Source organism: Pseudopipra pipra, chromosome 3 (assembly GCF_036250125.1).
Source record: "Pseudopipra pipra isolate bDixPip1 chromosome 3, bDixPip1.hap1, whole genome shotgun sequence".
NCBI classification, from domain to species: Eukaryota; Metazoa; Chordata; class Aves; order Passeriformes; family Pipridae; genus Pseudopipra; species Pseudopipra pipra.
In genome coordinates this window covers 57,991,051-58,009,824 of record NC_087551.1, presented here as the reverse complement: position 1 = coordinate 58,009,824, position 18,774 = coordinate 57,991,051, and the positions used below count along the sequence as shown (strand labels likewise).

The 18,774-nt window shown below is 38.9% G+C and overlaps 1 protein-coding gene across 1 annotated transcript in view; it reads right to left on the bottom strand.

The window, feature by feature from the left end:
* The window catches only part of MAP3K5 (mitogen-activated protein kinase kinase kinase 5), a 103,182-nt gene that overhangs the window by 11,174 nt on the left and 73,234 nt on the right, over window positions 1-18,774 (bottom strand). Inside the window, exons 15-24 of the mRNA XM_064649379.1 lie at window positions 17,145-17,278; window positions 11,718-11,845; window positions 9,750-9,886; window positions 9,017-9,122; window positions 7,343-7,500; window positions 6,669-6,846; window positions 5,864-5,884; window positions 4,649-4,826; window positions 4,380-4,548; window positions 1,248-1,433 (exon numbers count right to left, since the gene is read on the bottom strand). Coding sequence (XP_064505449.1) covers window positions 1,248-1,433; window positions 4,380-4,548; window positions 4,649-4,826; window positions 5,864-5,884; window positions 6,669-6,846; window positions 7,343-7,500; window positions 9,017-9,122; window positions 9,750-9,886; window positions 11,718-11,845; window positions 17,145-17,278 — 1,395 coding nt within the window. The remainder of the gene's footprint in view (window positions 1-1,247; window positions 1,434-4,379; window positions 4,549-4,648; window positions 4,827-5,863; window positions 5,885-6,668; window positions 6,847-7,342; window positions 7,501-9,016; window positions 9,123-9,749; window positions 9,887-11,717; window positions 11,846-17,144; window positions 17,279-18,774) is intronic.

Here is an 18,774-nt window from a genome sequence, read left to right as displayed (position 1 = left end):
AGGTGGTAAATTTTTTATTTATAAGAATACAACTCAGGCAATTACCACCAAACAACTGATGCCCAGCATCATCTCTATCAGAACACCAACCCAGGTTTTTGTACTATTCCCCCCTCCATTTTTTTTAATCTGGTATGCTTGGTTTTTTTCTTGTAAGTGTCAAAAGAATATTATTATGAGGCTAAGGAGAATGGATAGCTGAGAGTGTACTCAAAAGAATCAAAGTGAAAACTTTGATTTGTAGAAACATCTATTTTACAGATTAATTTCAAACTTTGTGGGGTTTTTTGCAAATAGCATTTAATTCTTATTAGTGTAGTCTCTGCAACAGTTTACATGCTATGCCATCCTTCCTGACAGATCTTTTACTTGTCAGTGCCCCAGGTTTAAATGCTAACAGAATCATCCACCTCAAATGCCTACTTGGATTGCCATTTCAGTTGAACTATGTGATTTCAGTCTGGGCAAGTGATACTCAGCACAGCTGCACCCTCCCCTGTTCATTATTCATCTTAATAATTAAGCCTAACTGCTTGTGATTAAATACATAGCTTAAGAAGAAAAAACATTGCTTTTTGTAAACTAGCTATTTAAAGGCTATCCAAGCATGTTTCATTGCTCAATGTAGGAAATAATAAATTTTGCATTAATTATTGATACAAAAGTAAGCTTTTAAAATTCCTCCTTATCCTCCTTATAAATTGAAATGAAGATAACTTATTTGGCAGAAATCTGCTGCTAACCAGAAATACTAGAATAAGAACTCACTACAATATTACAAGGTAGACAGACTACTAATGGGGGTATAGAGTGGGTTTATGCATTACTTTGTAGGAGGAGTCAAGTTCAAGAAATTTGCATTTATGTAGGAAAAGCCTGATATTCACTGTTGGTCTTATTTACCAGAAAACCCTCCAAAAGGAAATTTTTTTTAAAAAAGGTTTTCCTGCTTTAATATTATGCCACAATATTCACACAGCTATGGTGAGCCTTCTAGACCTTTAATCAGAAGATCTGAAAAAATCTCAGTTGGGTTCAGGATCTGTGTCCTGCCAAAGGATCACATAGCATCCAAATCAAGTCATGGCTGTTGCCTGGATTTTTGTTATTACAGGTACAAAACCTTCAAATATTATTGTTTCAGTAACTCTGGGTAGAAGTTAATCAAGTTCTGTTTGCTTCTGGCTTTTTTTGGGGGGCAGGAGCAGTTTTGATGTACGAATTTCTTAGTAAAAATGACAACTTACGGCATCTTGAAAACCAAACAGCACAAGCTGCACTTGACTGATACCATGGCTGTCAAAGTCTAACTCCAGCTTCAGTTTTGAAAGAGTGGTTGCAATGATTTTGCGATCAGTGGACCGTACAAACTCTCTGAGGCTCGAAACGAGTGTTGTGATATGTTCCCATTTTAGCTTGGGTTCTTCGGCTCCCTGGTAGAAAAGAGAGAAAAAGAAATAGTTTTGATAGCCATCTTTTGAAACATACATCCAAAGGGACTTAGGCCAATAACACCAGTTGGCAATAAAAATTTTCAGAAACTCTGCTGCTATGGTTAAGGGAAAGGTGCAGCTGCAGGTCAGGTAATGGTACCAGTGTAACTGCAGCAGTACAAAGCTCTATCTCTCAGCTCCCTGGTAATGCAAGTAATCTGATGAAAAAGTAGCTGACTTTGGTTTAAATCAGTTGCTGAAGAGTATGTGCACACTGTAGTCTGTATGGCTTTTTGTACAGGAGGGAAAAGATATGAATAAATATACTGTGCACTGAATACTACAAATTACTCTTAATTGCAAACAAACACGTACTTTTCAGTGCTTCCAATTTCTGTGTGCCCCTCAGAGACAACAAGCAAAATCCTCCAGCAGCTTTTAAAAGAAGAAATTAGTCAAAGCAATGCAGGAGGCTCTGGAAGGGACTAGTTCGTTCTTACATAACTTCCTAATTTCTCTTAACACAGAACTTCTCTTATAGTAGGTCTACAAAGGCCTTACCTTTCTAGTATAAATATTCATATGCCTATTTTTAAAAGCTTTTGTGTTTTTGCAAGAGCTATCAAAGTAGCAAAAAGCTCAAAAGCATTAATCAGAATAACCAATAACTAGGAAGCAGAGGACTGTATTTGCTCTCATAAGTAAAGTTATGCCAACTGAATGCAAATTTCAATTCCAAATCGTAAAATGAAGCCAGAGTTGTTGTTCAACATAAAGTATTAGATGCCTATTCTAAAGAAAGTTAAGTACATATTCATATAGACTAAAGATATCTAACACTGATTTCCATAACAGAAGGACATACGGTGTTTGGTTCTGTTGCATTTGCTAGTTTTATGCCGTGAATGTTACAGCTGGCCAGACACCAAAAACTCTTGTTTGCCAAAAACACTGAGCTTTTAACTACAGTAAGTTAATTCTGATCTGGACGAAAAAAACATAAATTGATTACTAATTACTTAATTAGAGAAACTAAAATTAAAAAAAAAAGTTTTAAAAAGTGCAAAAGTTCTAGAGCAGTCAAAGCACTGACTAAAGCATCCATCTGAGATAAAAGATCGTATCCTCTGATCTTGATCCACATTGGAGAATTCACTTGATGATTTGCTGTACTGAAGTGGATCCCTCACTGTCCTGCAGTAGCATATCTCCTTTTTGTGTAAATAATTAAAAAGACACTAGGGCAGATAGGTAAATGCACATTGTAGCCCTGGACTAGAGATCCAAGTCCATCAGGGCACTATGGGGACAGGACAGCCAGTATGACTCCCTAATTAGAAACACTCACCTATTTTGTGAGGGCCATTCTCCTCCCCTAGCCCCCTTACCCAATGACTTTGTTGAAACCTTTCTTGTGAAAAGTTTTTGTGAAGAGAAAAATGCTATCAAATCCTAAATGAGGCCTAACAAGCAAGTAACTTCTTGCATTTAAGCAGGACATATCAAGAAGCCAACTCAAATTCCCCTTAACTGCAGTTACTACAACTTTCTGGTGGTTTGAGTAAGTTTTCTACTCTCTGAACAGGGTCCCTCTCCCAAGGGAGAAAACAGTTTTTGGGAGTCTGAGTTCTACATCCTCTTGAAGGGCAACCAGTGCCATGAATATGTACTTTGAACTCATAGGCTGTACAACTCTGTGTCTCTCTGCTTCTCTCTCGGGCTGTTCCAGCCCCAGCTGAGAAAGGCATTAAGCAACAGGCAAACTCTCTCAGTTTTGAGATTGAGTTTCAGCCTCTCACGATCACTGATTATTATTTTCATACACATATTAACAACTGTGTCTGTTATAGCAACACTCTAGCAAAGTACAGATCACAGCCAACTCTCTCATTGACTCCTACTTAAACACTTTCTAAGGGTACTAGGACAACTCTGGAGTTTATACACACAGCCCCCCAAGAGTTAGAAACAATTTTTATTGGCATGGCAGCAATTTTCAAGTATATTAACTGTAGCATAAGAATCATATTGGTTTGCATCAGTTTCTAAACAGTACTATCTTTAGAACATGAATTGTCATGTTTTATAAGAATAAGTTAGACCAGCAATACTTTGCCTTGAGAATGAAGTGAGTCAATTAACTACTAAGACACACACACGAACAAGAACAAAAAAATCTCATCATCCTATAACGGTGTTGCAACATTTAGCAGTGTGGTCATGACCTGTTATTTATTCAGTGTCATCCTGAACTGATACATCATCATAATGAATCATCCCCACAAAGGAGTGCCAAAAGGCCATTCTGCAATTATTTTGTTGTTTGCTGTAACCCCCAGTGTTACTACACCTTTCCTCCATATGTGCTCCCAAAGATCATTGAGGAATAGCTGTGATTTATTTTCTCCCTAGCCCCCTCTTTTCCCTTTTATGGTTGTTGGCTAGAAGGCAATGGTGTACCAGTCAGCCCCATTTTTTCTACACAATAACCTAAGGCCAGACAGGCATAAACCTCCCTCTGTCGAACCAGTCAGCCAGAAGGTAGAACTTTTAAAGGGAGCCAAGATAATCCCCTCCTAGAGATGATCTACCTTATATGAGTTGACTTGACAGCCTCAGCTAGTCCAATTTGAAGATCACTGGCAAAACAGAGTACCGTGAAAGCATGTTTTTCTGTTATCTAGCCAGTACAAATACCCAAGCATACATATTGTAATTACAAACAACACAAAAGGCATATGTAATGCAGCATAAACAATTTCAAAGTCTATTTTTAATAGCCCAAATAAAACAATAATTGTGAAAGCTTACACAGTGTATGCTTTCTAGTTTAATCAAACTTTATTTTTTAATTGCTTTACTATGTCTAATTTCAAGAGTTGCAGGTAACTGCAGAGAAGTCTTCAAATTCCATAGAATTCGTGCTGCCTTCTGAAATTACCTTACCTGAGTCAAAGCTTCCATCAAGTTCCTCACCACGTGCTCTTGGTCCTCAGTTAATATCCTGTGAAGGGTGGCTCTCCTTTCACTATCCTTCTTCAGCATGAAAAACCCAGAATCTTTTTCTTCAGGTGAAGGAGGTGCACTGTGATCCTCAAAGTGTTCATCTGGGATGCTGAATGAAAGACACTCAGTGAAAAGAAACTTTATTAAAATCATCCCAATGCACACATTCCTAATCTACTGTGTAACATAAATTCCAGATAGCTCTTTACCTCAGAAAAAGGGACCGGATTCCCTTCCCATCTTTTTCTCCACAGGATTTGGCTCTTGTTTTGAAAGAGAATGGATCAATTTTTAACTCTGTATCAGGTGAGACAGAACCATATTCACTGCTGCTACTTGTATCTTCCACCAGGACAGGGACAGGTAAGGATATGCTCCGAAGATACTCTATTCATATAAGGATATTCAGAAATTAGAATTTAATAATGTCATCATAGTGCTAAAGTGAAAAGATTACTCTTTCAGAGGAAACAGAAAGACTCCAGTCTTCCCACACACCAATAAAAAATATTAAAACAAAATTGACAAAAAAACCCCTCCTAAAGCTTATTTTTCTGGAATAGAGTTACCTTTCAGTTATGTTTTTATTCAAAAGCTTCTTGAGAGATGGAAATGCTGGGCTGTTTGCAAGTTCACTTACAGAACTTCAACAATGAAGTGAACATGCATCTCATATCATAACTTCCAGCAGTAGCAAAATGCTTCTCTAGGGTAAGTCATTCAAGCACCTTCCAAGATCTTAATTTTATGAGTGTATATAAATATGTATATATTTATATATAATATATATACTATAGCAGGTATGTTTTTAATCAGATTATTTTGTACAAGTTTAATTAGTTTTTCATTAATAATAAACACACAGTTAAGTCAGAACTTTGAGTTTTAAATTCAAAGCACACATTACTGCTGCAGGAAACTACTCATACCTATTTCAAACGTGCACATCTCAAAATGTACTTTGATACCAACTCAGCATGAAGGTAACTATGTGTGTGTTCAGTTCCCTCCCGCACTCTCCCCAGTTCATTTCCTGAAAGAGATCAGTATCCTGTACCCAGGCAGTACTGCTTTCTCAGTTTTAGAATTTAGTCTAACAAAAATCTATGTTATCTTTCTCCACAAACCTTGGCTCTGTTGCTACTATAAAACAGCCACTGGTCCCCATAAACAACAACACAGCTCTTCAAGCCTGTATCACCCACCTGCCTAGACAATTAAGCCATAGTCTGGTAGGATTAAAAATAGTAATTTATATATGCACAGTGGATTAGACATTCTTAACAGAGAGAGAGAGGTCACTTATTTTCATAATAGTGCCTGCTTCTCTTTCCAACATTTTAGTGTGACAAATCCTACCAGAATAATGATAACCACAGTATCTACACAGGTATGTTTTGATAGAGAAGTATATTAAAACTCACCATTTGTGTTAGCTGAAAGAACTGTGGTAGAAAAGCAAAGAAAAAAAGGAAAGTTAAATATGCCAAAATTGACTGAGAAAATAAGCACAGTCGAAAGGGTATGTTGCCATTTTTATGGACTATCTCAACTCTCCTGTCTGCAGTCTCCAAAAGTGTGATTTATTGAAATTTAAAGTTAATTTTAATTTGAGAGGGTGGAAACCATGTTAAAAGTGATCATCTAATGCCATCTCCTTTTCCTGATATTTTTATTTATTTTAAGTATCATGCTAAAAATATACAGAAGGTATTTTCATAAGTATATATGCACACACAATAGAATATGTTATTCATGCTCTCAAAACTGCTTTGTTACTTTGTGTAGTGAAACAAAAATAATGCATTGCACACACATTTGCAATGGGACAAAGATTATTTTGCTCATGTAGAAAACTCCCCTGAGGTTCAATAGCATATTCAAACTTACAGAAAATATGATCTATGTAAACATTCTTTTGACAAAATCATATGCAAATTAAAAAAAGAAACACAAAACCCAATGATAATAAAAGCTGCACAAAACCATAACCAGACTTTTATAAACCCTATTAGAAATATTTATATAAATCACTTCTGTGACAACATGATAACAGAATTCTGCTAGAATTCTGCAGTGTTTCTGCAGCAAGCTGCTGGTAAAGAAGGTTACAACTGAACATTCATCTGGGATGGAGATCTGATGTGTTCATCTTAAAGACTACATGATTAGTTTTAGGAAACAATACCATTGGCAAGAGAAAAATTTCAGATTTTTAGCAATGCTTACCTGAGAGCTTTGATGGGGACTTTCTTTTCTTGCTTGAAACCTTCAAGAATTCATCTATAAGTAGCTCATGAGCAAAAGCTCGTTTATCAGGATCTGGTTCAAAGCAACGCAATATGAAAGCCTTGGCTTCTGCAGACATGGATTCAGGAATTTCTGGGTGTATTTTAAACATTCCCACCTGAGATAAATAAAGGGAGAAACAATAGCCTACACTGTTCTTTTCCCAACCACTACACAACATCAAAAAACTGATTAGATAGTAAAAATGGTATATCATTCTCAAGTTTTGATATTAACTTTCTATAACTAGTTTATTAATTCAAAGAAAAAAATCCTATTACAAACTGTATAAACAATTACATTTTTAAAAAATCAACAGATGTAACTAGAGGTTCTCACAAAGCAGAAAACTGCTCTTTTTTTTTTCAGTTTGGCTCTGTTTTTTATTTAAACACCCAGGCTGCTGAATAGCTGCTATTGCTATATTACTCTATTCAAAAGTACACAGCACTCCCTCTCAGTTGAATCACATTATTCTTCTTAACATCCTCAAAAACCAAGCATTTCCTTTATCTTCTTGTCCTGTAACCTCTAATTCCAGCTTCTCCAAAACAGTCACAAGATTTCCTGTGTTTACAAATACCTCTCTGAGCTGTACAAGGAATATGTCTGACCTTAAACATTGCTGCTTGTGGTTCTCCCAGTTCATAAAAAGGGGGCTTCCCTGTAGCCATCTCAATGATTGTGCATCCCAAAGACCAGATGTCTGCAGCCTTGCCATAGCCACGTGGCCCTTTGTCTATAATTTCTGGTGCCATATACTGAAGGGTACCTGTTTAAAACATATTCTTTTTTTACTTAGGGCACTAATGCTGCAAACAGATAGCTAAAGGACAAGAGGAACAAAAACATTGAGAAGTGAGAAATATTGGGAGAGTTAAAAAAACCCCTTTTTATTATTCAAAATTCAAGAATTTCCATATACATTCCATATAAACTCAAAATACTACTCAAAATATTACTTGTGCTAAAAGCATTTGGTATCATCTACTGATGTGGATATCAGTTTTCAAAGTCAATGACAACTATTAAAGATTTCGATGAGCTTAGGATCAGACATAGATCTCATTTACTGTATCAGAGCTTAAGATTAAAATATGGGAGATCACTCTGAATGGCACCCAGAAAGGAAAAGGAAGGGACACCTGAAATCTAAACCTAAAAGAGTTGGTGATATGAATTCTGAAATAAGGGAATCAATCTAACACATCATTCGGCATTCTGTTCCACTTAGAGCAGCAATGGAAGAGCAGAAGATGGAATTAAAATAAGAGTCCCTTCTTCTCATTTTGCATAATTATTTAATGCAGTGCCACTGCATGATTTAACATCCAAATCATATTATCAAGCAGAAAGAGGAACAAGTTAATGACAGGTTCTGTAGATAAGCGATTCTGGAGATGAAGCCAGGATGTCCAAGCCAATCAAGGGAGAAAAAAAAGATCAGCACGATGAAAAAGCCAAGCACAGAGGAGACAGACTGAAATACAATATAGGATAGACACAGCTCTTCCGTTGTACAGACTTTGATGTCACAAGTGGAACATCCAAAACAGCGTTCTCTTTGAACAGTGTGTCTGAGTTTGAAATTGCCCCCCCAGGAGCCGGGGGGCCTAGAGGTGATTGGGTCCCACGGCAGTTTCCCCTGAAGAACCAACCACCGCTCGCTTCGTTCACTCCTGTGACAAATCAGATATACACAGCAGAGACTGGCACGGAACCAAGAGAGCACAGACTCAAACTGTTTCCTTGGACTTCGTAAGGAAGAAGAGACTTCAGCAAACAGCTGGAGGTTGGTGGGGGGAGTGAATCAAAGGAAACCCTTTTCCCTGAACACTCCCGTGAGAGAAAGACTGCTTACCTATCAGCCAAAGGGCTCCTCCTGGACTGAATTAAGGGAGGGGCTTAGAAGGAAGATAGAAGTGTGTAATATTGTATATATATAGTTGGTTTTAGTTTGTACAGTATTTAATTTGTATAGAATAAATGTATATACTTTCCCTTCCCCCTGTAGAGGTGTCTGCCCGAAAGTTTCTCTTCGGTGTTGAGGTAAAATTGTGGGAAGGGGTGGGAGAAGCCTGGAAATTGGATTTTGGATTTTTGTGGTGGTTCAAACCACCACACAGTGCATACAAGAACAGTGTATAGCTTAAAATTATATATCAGAAAGTTATTCTTGCAGTAGCCTTTTATACTGATTTGAAGTCAACGAAAGTTCAGCATCTGTGGATTCTGACCCTACATACACAGTTTGAGTGAGGATAAAGGAGTCTCCTCTGGGAACATACCAGTGAAAGTTTCAGTACAAGGATTGATTCCTGCAAGTCTCTTTGAAGTTCCAAAGTCCGAAATCTTTAACACTCCACTGTACGTGTTGATAAGCACGTTATCACCCTGAGGAACAGAACATTCAGAGTAATTATTTTTCTCTGCAGACTCTTCATCTAAGACTTCTTGCATAGCCTGTTCCTACAGTGCACTCTTTACTAGGTAAAAATTACCTCTTAAGCCTTTTAAGAGAGGAGATAAAAGAGAAATCAATAGTGTTTCTGGTTTATGTAATCCCATTAACAGAAACTTCATCTCAAAGTGAACTTCCCCTACTACCAGAAGGCTGTAGGAATTCAGTTAAAGAATATTAAAAGAGGGAAAATGGCTTTTTAAAAACAAAAAACCCCACTTTTTTGCCTGCAATCTCCTTGGAAAAAAAGTTGCTAAGTATTGCATCCACAATCTTCATTTCTAATCAGATTTTATAGAAGTTCAATCATATCACTGAAAACAGAAATAAAAGTATCTACTTTATCACATCAGAAGTTGCTATATTTCAATTTTTCTAAAATAAAAAAAAACCAACCCAAATATATTTTGTTGGTTCAAATTGAAATCAACAATGGTTCACCTACCTAACCCACAGTTCTAGCAGAGACCTTTCAGAAAAACAGTTTTTAAATTACAGGGAAAATAAAAAGCTATGCAGTTATGTAACACTATGAGACTTAATTCTCTGCAAATTCTTACCTTTATGTCCCGATGCACTATTTGATTATCATGGAGATATTTTAATCCTTCAAGAATCTGTTTGGTGTAAAAGCCAATTGTCTGCTCATTATTTTTTAATGGTCCCCATTTTGATCGTAGAAGAGCAGAAAGGCTGCCTATAATTTTGGACAGCAAAAAGTGAGAGTAAAAATCCAATTAAATTCTGCTTTCTCCCCAAAGGAAAAAAGTAACAACAAATATCAATCCCAATGCAAATGTAGGCACCTCTTCTATAACCAGAGTCCTCTCCAGGCAAATGCTTACTTGCATCATCACTGGCCTGAGTGATTAAAGAGAGTCTCGGTATCTCCACTGGCCTCAGATGCAGCAGATAAGTGTATGCTTCCTCAAGCATGCAAATCAGAACCCATTTAACCAATATGCTCACCTCCCTCCTATACCAGGAGACAAGTTAAGCCCGGGAATGTTGTAAAAGAGTGTAAAAGTGTGGATGTGCATATGCATGTGTTTTTACATACACCAACCCCACAGTTACTCAAAAAGCTAAGATCAAGAAGTGGGATTTTTGTTAAATCTGGCTGCTGTGAGTTCTTTAGTTGCAAAGAGAAGCAACAATCATGAATCCCCTTTCTCGTGTCATGTACCTGAAGAGGGCTGAGCCACCAGAGAGTAGCTATGGTTGATCCAGTAGGATGAGCACATCTCTATCCTGTCTTGGGTTTGCATGGAAAGTGTTTGGTAGAAGGAGGGCTGCAAGGGGGAATTCTGTGAGAAGCTGCTGGAAGCTTCCCCTGTGTCTAATAGAGCCAATGCCAGATGCCTCCAAGACAGACCTGCCACTGGTGAAGGCCAAGCCCATCACCAGTAGTGGCAGTGCCTCTGGGATAACAGATTTAAGATGGGAAAAAAATACATGCAACAATTGCAGCCAGAGAGAGAAGTGAGAATATGTGAGAAAAACAGCCTTGAAGACACCAAAGTCAGCAAAGGAGGGGGAGGAGGTGCTCCAGGCACCAGAGCGAAGGTTCCCCTGCAGCCCATGGTGAAGACCATGGTGAGGCAGGATGTCTCCCTGAAGCCCATGGAGGTCCCTAAGCTGGAGCAGGTAGATACCCAAAGGAGGCTGGGACCCCGTGGGAAGCACATGCTGGAGCAGGCTTCTGGCAGGACCTGTGGCCCCACAGGGGACCCATGGTGTTCCTGAAGGACTGCACCCTGTGGAAGGGACCCACATTGGAACAGTTCATGAAGAACTGTAGCCCATGGGAAGAACTCACACTGGAGAAGTTCATGGAGGACTGTCTGTCATGGGAGGGACCCCAACTGGAGAGGGGAAGAGTGTGAGGAGTGCTCCTCCTGAGGAGGAAGGAGCGGCAGAGACAATGTTTGATGAATTGACCACACTCCCCATCTCCCTGTGCCACTGGTGAGAGGAGGGAAAGAAAATTGTGAGTGAAGTCAAACCCAGAAAGAAGGGAGGAGTAGGGGGAAGGTGTTTTTAAGATTTGGCTTTATTTCTCATTATCGTTCTCTGATTTGGCTGGGGAATAAATTAAATTAATATTCCCAAGTTGAGTCCATTTTGCCTGTGATGGTAACTGGTGAGTGATCTCTCCTTGTCCTTATCATGACCCATGAGGCTTATGTTCTATTTTCTCTCCCCTGGCCAGCTGAAGAGGGGAGTGACAGAGCAGCTTTAGTGGGCACCTGGCATCCAATCAGGGTCAACCCACCACAGATCTGAGGTCAAAGGAGCTTGCCTGTTACAGCAATGATCTGAGCTGTATCTGCAGCACACCTATCTACATACTGAAGCAGAGGCCTCAAGTACTTTGAAGACAGTTTTCCCCATTAACTTAGGAAAGAGACATTAAAGAATATTACACCTGCATGAAATGTATCTTGTGGCGGTATTACAGGTTTTTATACTTTTAAAATGCTAAAAAAACCCAACCAACCACCAAACCAGTATACCCCAAAACTTACCACCTGGCACCTGTTCCATGAATATCTTAATGAAGCCATTTTCACTAAGAGAACCTAAATACTGAACAATGTTCTTATGTTTGAGATGCTTATGCAAAGCTATTTCTTCATGCAGAGGTTGGGAGTACCTGGAAAGCAAAGAAACAGTTTATTCAAAATTGACCTTTGGGAAGAAAGCCTTGTGTTTACTGTAGTAGCTAAAACTCTGTTTTAGGTCTCATGAAACATATTTGCACTGAAAATGACTACTTCATAAATGCATTTAACAACAGTGGTTGTAACCACCACATAAAAAAAATTGTGTAATCATATGTAAATATATACAACGTATGTAAAATATATGTATTATTCTATATACATACACAGAAAATGTTATAAATGCATGAAAATTGACTAAGGAAAACAAAATTTGTAGAAAATTAACTGCTCTCCAGCCTAACTCAAAGAGAATAAACAGTTGTTCAAGTGGCTGGATTTGTATTAGTGCCAAAGCAAACCAGTAAACTATAAAGTTAGCATATAAATAAAACCACCTTAATAATGAAAATGAATCACCATTTAAATTTTAATTAAAGTAGAAGCCTTTTCTGAAAACAAGAGTGGATATCAGAGTAAGAAAACAGAAATAATTTCATGGAGAGATATTTAAAAGAACAGATCAAAACAATACCATCAAATATAATTTAGTCCAAGGTAAAATATTTTTCAGAGATAAGCTTTTCAACAGTCTTTTTGTCAAGAAGGTTTCTGGAGTCAAGATCCTTCTCCATTGTGGAACACCACCAGAGCTCAACAGCTGATGTGCTCCCTGGGCCTGCCCTAACACTCTTCCTAACTTAGGACTGCCCTGCTTCCTCTTGGAAGCAGGTCAGCTGCCAGATTCTGTGTATTCTCTGGCAAAGCACTAATATCTGTGGTCAGCCTTCCAGGGCAGCTGAAATAGATGAAGGACACAGAACTACTTCTGTCAGTCGAGATGTGAGAGGCAGCTGCAGCATTTGAGCAAGTAGAAGACATTTTCAGATGTTTATACTAAGGGAGTACTAACAGCAAACTCCACCTTGCAGCTACTTGCCATCAAAAGGAATAGTTTTACTGCCACCTTCACCAGGTTACTCTCAGCACAGACTTCACATTAACACAGGTATATTCTCATTCATTATAATTCTTCTCCCTGCACTTTTAAACTGCACAGTTAATTGAGACTCAAGCAACTATAACAATTTTGCAAATAAAATAAAGCCACAAGAAAATTCTTCACTGGGATGAAGCATTTTTTATTTTAGAACTTAGCCATTAGAAGACTTTAAATGGTACAAACAAAGACAAATTCTAAACCATCATTATGGAATGGTTTGAATTAGAAAGAGACCTTAAAGATTATCTAGTTTCAACTCTCCTGACATGGACAGGGACACCTTCCACTAGACAATATTGCCCAAAGCCCCATCCAGCCCAGCCTTGAACAATTCCAGGGATGGGGCATCCACAACTTCTCTGGGCAACCTGCCTCACAGTAAAGAATTTCTTCCAACCTAAACCTACGCTCTTTCAGTTTGAAGCCATTCCCTCCTGTCCTATGTGCCCTTGTAAAGAGTCTCTCTACAGTTTCCTTACAGATCCCCTTTAGGTACTGGAAGGCTGCTATGATGTTTCCCCAGAGCCTTCTCTTCTCCAGGCTAAACAAGCCCAACTCTCTCAGCTTGTCTTCATAGGAGAGATGCTCCAGCCCTATCATTTTTCTCATCATCCTTGTCTGTACCCGCTCCAACAGGTCCACGTCATTCTTTTGTTGGGGGTCCCAGTGCTGGATGCATCACTTGAGGTGGGGTCTCTTGAAAGCAGAGTAGAGAGTCAGAATCACCTCCCTCAACGTGCTGGCCACACTGCTTTTGATGTAACCCAGGACATGGTTGGTTTTCTGGGCTGTGAGTGCATATTGCCAGGTCATGTTGAACTTGTCTTCACCTAACAACCCCAAGTCCTTCTCCTCAGGGCTGCTCTCAATCCATTCTCTGCCAAACCTGTAGGTGTGCCTGGGATTGCCATGACCCACGTGTAGCACCTTGCACTTTGCCTTGTCGAACTTCATGAAGTTCGCACAGGCCCACCTCTCAAACCTCTCGAGGTCCCTCTGGATAGCGTCCCTTCCCTCCAGTGTGTTGACTGCACTACTCAGCTTGGTGTCACTGGCAAACTGTCCATGTTGTTGACAGAGATGTTAAATAACGCTGTCCCAATACCAACCTCTGAGGAATGCCACTCATCACTGACCTGCACCTGACCATAATTCTATGGAGTAAGACCATACAGCCAGTTCCTTATTCACCAAGTGGACTGTCAAATCCACGTGTCTCCAGTTTAGAGACAAGGATGTTGTGGGGGACAGTGTCAAGTGCTTTGCACAAGTCTAGGGAGATCATGTCAGCACTCTTCCCTTATCTGCCACTGCTGTAACCCCTTCATAGTAGACTGGCAAATGTGTCAGGCATGATTTGCCCTTAGTGTTGCAGTGTTGCCATGGTGGCTGTCACCAATCACCTCATTATTTTTCATGTGCCTTAACATAGTTTCCAAGAGAATCTGCTCCATGATTGCGTTAGACACAGCGGTGAGACTGACTGGCCTGTAGTTCCCAGCATCTCTCTTGTTCCTCTTTTTAAAAACAGGGGTCTTATTTCTTCTCTTCCAGTCAATGGGAACTTTACTGAACTGCCACAATTCCTCAAATATGATGATAGTGGCTTAGCCATTTCATCTGCCAGTTCCCTCAGGACCTGTGCATGTATGTCATCAGGTCCCAAGGACTTGTGCATGTTCAGGTTCCTCAGATGGTCTCAAACCTGATCATATGAGCAGTAGAAAGATACTTAAAAGTTGTTGCTTTCTATCAGAAGTGGACAATGCTCTCAGGCAGCCCTTGAGCTGCCCTGTACAGTGCCAGCAGTTGGACTTGATGACCTTGATGGGTCCCTTCCAACTTATCATATTCTATGAATCTATAATCTCCTACAGTGGGTGGTTCTTTATTCTCCCAGTCCCTGCCTTTGCCTCCTGTGACCTGTGACCTGTGGCTGGAGCAGCTGTTGAACACAAAGGCAAAAAAGTCGAGACTTCTCCATGCCCTGGGTAACTAGGTCTCCCGTTTCCTTCCAGAGTGGGACCACATTTTCCCTAGCCTTCCTTTTATCACCAATGTACTTATAGAAGCTTTTCATGTTGCACTTAATGTCCCTGGCTAGATTCAATCAGGTACTTTAGCTTTCTAACCTGATCCCTGGCTGCTCAGACAATTTCTCTGTACTCCTCCCAGACTACCTGTCCTTGGTTCCACCCTTTGAAGGCTCCCGTTTTGCGTCTGAGTTTGTTCAGGAGGTCCTTGTTCTTCAAGCAGGTTTTTTAGGTCTTTTTTCCTGTAGTCTAACATTTCCTGAGAAATAAATTATTCAATAGCTTATATTTAACATACAGCACTATTGAAGACTCACTGCTTTTTGCACAGAAGTAGTTTCGTTTCTAGCCCTGCTCTAATTCAGAACTTAAACAGTTTTTACAAATTCAAAAGATGGTAATTTTTGCTTTTAAAATTATACAAACTAATTTCAGAGATTAATCCTTTTCTTTCTATAGATTTCTTTCAAAGTGCAAAAAGATCAGGTTACAATTAATCAGAAGTGAATTATTCATTTTTTTACTTGGAATTCATTCTGGAAGCCTGTAAATATTTTTGGAAGTTTAGACGAAAGACTAACAGCTTCTTAATAATCTCTTCTGTGGTATGCTTTGCACACTGAGTCTGAAACCTTTTCCACTGAAAATTCTTTTTAAATGTGTATTGGAGAAGAAAAATACGGATTTTTTTCTTTGAGCTAGTTATTGTTCTATTCAGGCTAGCTTTCTATTAACCACAGTTGTTATAAAACTGCAAGAGTTATCACAGAGTGTTCTGTCAACATCTAGGCTCCAATACTGCTTAAATAATAATATTTGATGCTGCCTAGGTTGCAGAGAATAATGTTCTTTTTCTACAAATGGTTATTTTACTCCCAGGGACATACATTCTAGCTAAATGTGAGAAGAGTAACAGCCATTGTGGTGGATTAGAATAGCCTCTTTTATTTAACATTTTGAATACCAGCACTCTCCTTAAGATAACTGCTATGTAGGATGGGTAAAAGCAGCTTCCTTGCTGATATTAGTTGTAGACTGAACACTGCACAAACAAGGATACAATTATTTCATCCTACAAAGGAAATGCAGCATGCCAAAATATGGGATCATAGTCATAAACCAAAAGAAGACAAATGGGCAAAAGACAATAAACTTGAAAATATAGATTCTATTCCCTCCTGAAATGATGAACAAAAATTCAACAGTTGGCACAGTTGCTATTTTATCTACATTCATTTAGTATCTAATTCCTCCTGCTACCAAGCAGTGTTTTGTCTTTATCAAAAGAGCTTCCTTCATAAAAATTATTTCTTTAACCAGGAAAAGGGGAAAGGAAGGATTTATCTTTCTCTTGCCAACCATGGCAACCATGGAGTTTATTTTCTACTTTTCATAGTGTTTCTGAACATAAGCCTGAGTTATAGTCTTTTATAATATTTTACAGTCTCTCAGTCTTTAAAGATTCAAGCACTCAAGTCACCTGTTAAGCAGTTTGTACAACACTTGACTTCAAAAACCAAAGGCTAATGTAGAATTTCAGAATAAGAATAACCTGACAGTTTAATCCAGTCAATTTCAGTAAGAATATATTACTTTCAACCTTATATCACTTTTATTACAATATTTGTGGAAATCTACATATGCAAGATAGAATACACTGGAAGTCTTCAGATCCACAGATACTAAGGACATCAAGTGCCTGATCTTTACATGGCAACCTTTATAATTGAAAGAGAGTAACATACATAAAGTGATTGCATTAAAAAAAAAAGAATTAACAAAGAAGTCGTTCCACATGATTAACGTCACAAGGCTTCATAGTAAGTGGTGCAAAAACAAGAATGCAAAATGTCTTTATCAACAATTCAGGCTCAGAATTTTAAAGGACTCCACAGATCATGAATTTCAATATGAAATCATGTCCTTTTGTAAGGACATGTCTGAGTATGTCTAAGTAGATAGAGCCAATCACTAGGTGTTTGAATGAGATTCTGCACTTTAGCAGTATTTATTTTTGAAAGAAGTAGTACTAGTACCAAAGCCAGCAAATATCTAAATTCTCAGTTGTGATCACGTTCTACTCCATAACTTGGAAATATCTACTTACAAAGAAAGGGAACACAATTATATACCACAGACAAGTAAATTATTGGCAGCTTTGTAGAAGATGTACTCCTTGATCAACCAACTGACTAATCGCATTAGTGAAGAAATTATGTCACGCACAAAATTTGGAATTAGCCACAATGACTATACCTGCTGTCTCTCTCTGGGATTTCTTTAATAGCAATTCTGACTTGATTGCTCAAATCTCGGCCTGCATATACAACGCCGTACGTTCCCTTGCCCAGAATGACTCGTTCGCCATTTTCGTCGTACTCGTAATCATACTGCAAAACAAACAACAACAACATAAAATGAAACAGAAGGATAAGATTTATTCCATCTCACCCTGTGCTCATAACTAAAGCATCTAGGATGCTAGTAGTTTTCTGCAGAACGCAAAGGAGGAAAGAAAAACACTTCAAGAAGACAATTTGGATACCGTGCAGACATGCCTATGCTTCTCCACTGGCTTCTAAGGTAGCCATTTCAGGGAAGTGCACCAAGCTAAACTATGCTGGCCTTTACCTGTTCAGTGTAGTTCCGCTTGCATATCTTAGCAGCATCTGAAAATCTGCGGGCAGGTGCTGTAAAAGCAGGAGCCGACGACAGAGGGCACTCTGCGCCAAACGGAGAACGGCGGCTCCCACACAGGCACGGAGAGCAAGGCACGATACACTTATTTGTTCCAGGCGCCCTCCTGACCTGACTACAGCTTCCAAAACCAGCACAGCCTCAATTCTGCCAGTGCCAGGTCTGTCAGCAGACTGTGCCAATGGAGGTTAGTGAGGACTGCAGTGCGTTAAGAGTGGTTTCAGCTGAGTTTGAATTTCAAAGAGTTTAAGGCAAGTCCAAAAAGGTTTGTTAGACGGATTATCTGATCTGTCCCCTTTTGTGTAACAAAGGAATGTAATTTCACAAGCTCACTCCTGTGCTAAACTCAGTAACTTATGCTTAAATAAAGTATTTTTTATTTTCCATCAAATAAAGATGGCTATTTTTTTTAATAAGAGAGAGAATCCACTTATTTTAGTACTTTGTTTCAACAATTAATTACTCTTATGGTGAAGTCATGCCTCAATTCAAATTTCTTCTGTTACTATTTAATTACATTTTTTTCAAATTATTAAAGAGATCATTAGCACATTGTTATTTTTCCTGTAAAAATATTTGCCCACTGTGATCAAATCACCCACTGCTTTTCTTTTTGCTAAAATAAACAAGCAGGCACCCTAAGGTTCTCATTATAGGCTATTTTTCTATGCCACAAGTTACCCTAGTGGTTTTCCTTTGCCTGATCTCTGATTTCAGATATATTATAAAATGACAACATGAAAACTGGGAGAGAGAGCTGTTTGTATTCATTACACAGCACTGACTCTCTCAGTTAGTTATGGATGTCTCTAGAGCTTCGGGACAGCAGATTTTCATGTGACAGGGCATGGGCTTAGATATTCTATCCTGTTTCCCTGCCACCTCAAAGAAAGCCCTATTACCTTAAGTGCTGCATTGCACCCAATGGCCTGGTACTCACTTTTCAACTAGGTGTATGTTCAGATAAAACTCAGGGTGAGAACAGAGTGTGTAGTGGCGTACTCAGCCAAGCTATAACTTAGCTAACAGGGGTAGTAACAGAAGTAGGGCATCCTAAGCTTCAGTTTGAGTTTGTGGGCCAAGGGTATAAACAGACTCCCAGCAGCACCAACATCATCATCTGATTTGAGTTAGTTGTTCATTGCCGTGCTACCTACAGACAGTAACTAGCCAGGACAAGCCTTCCCCT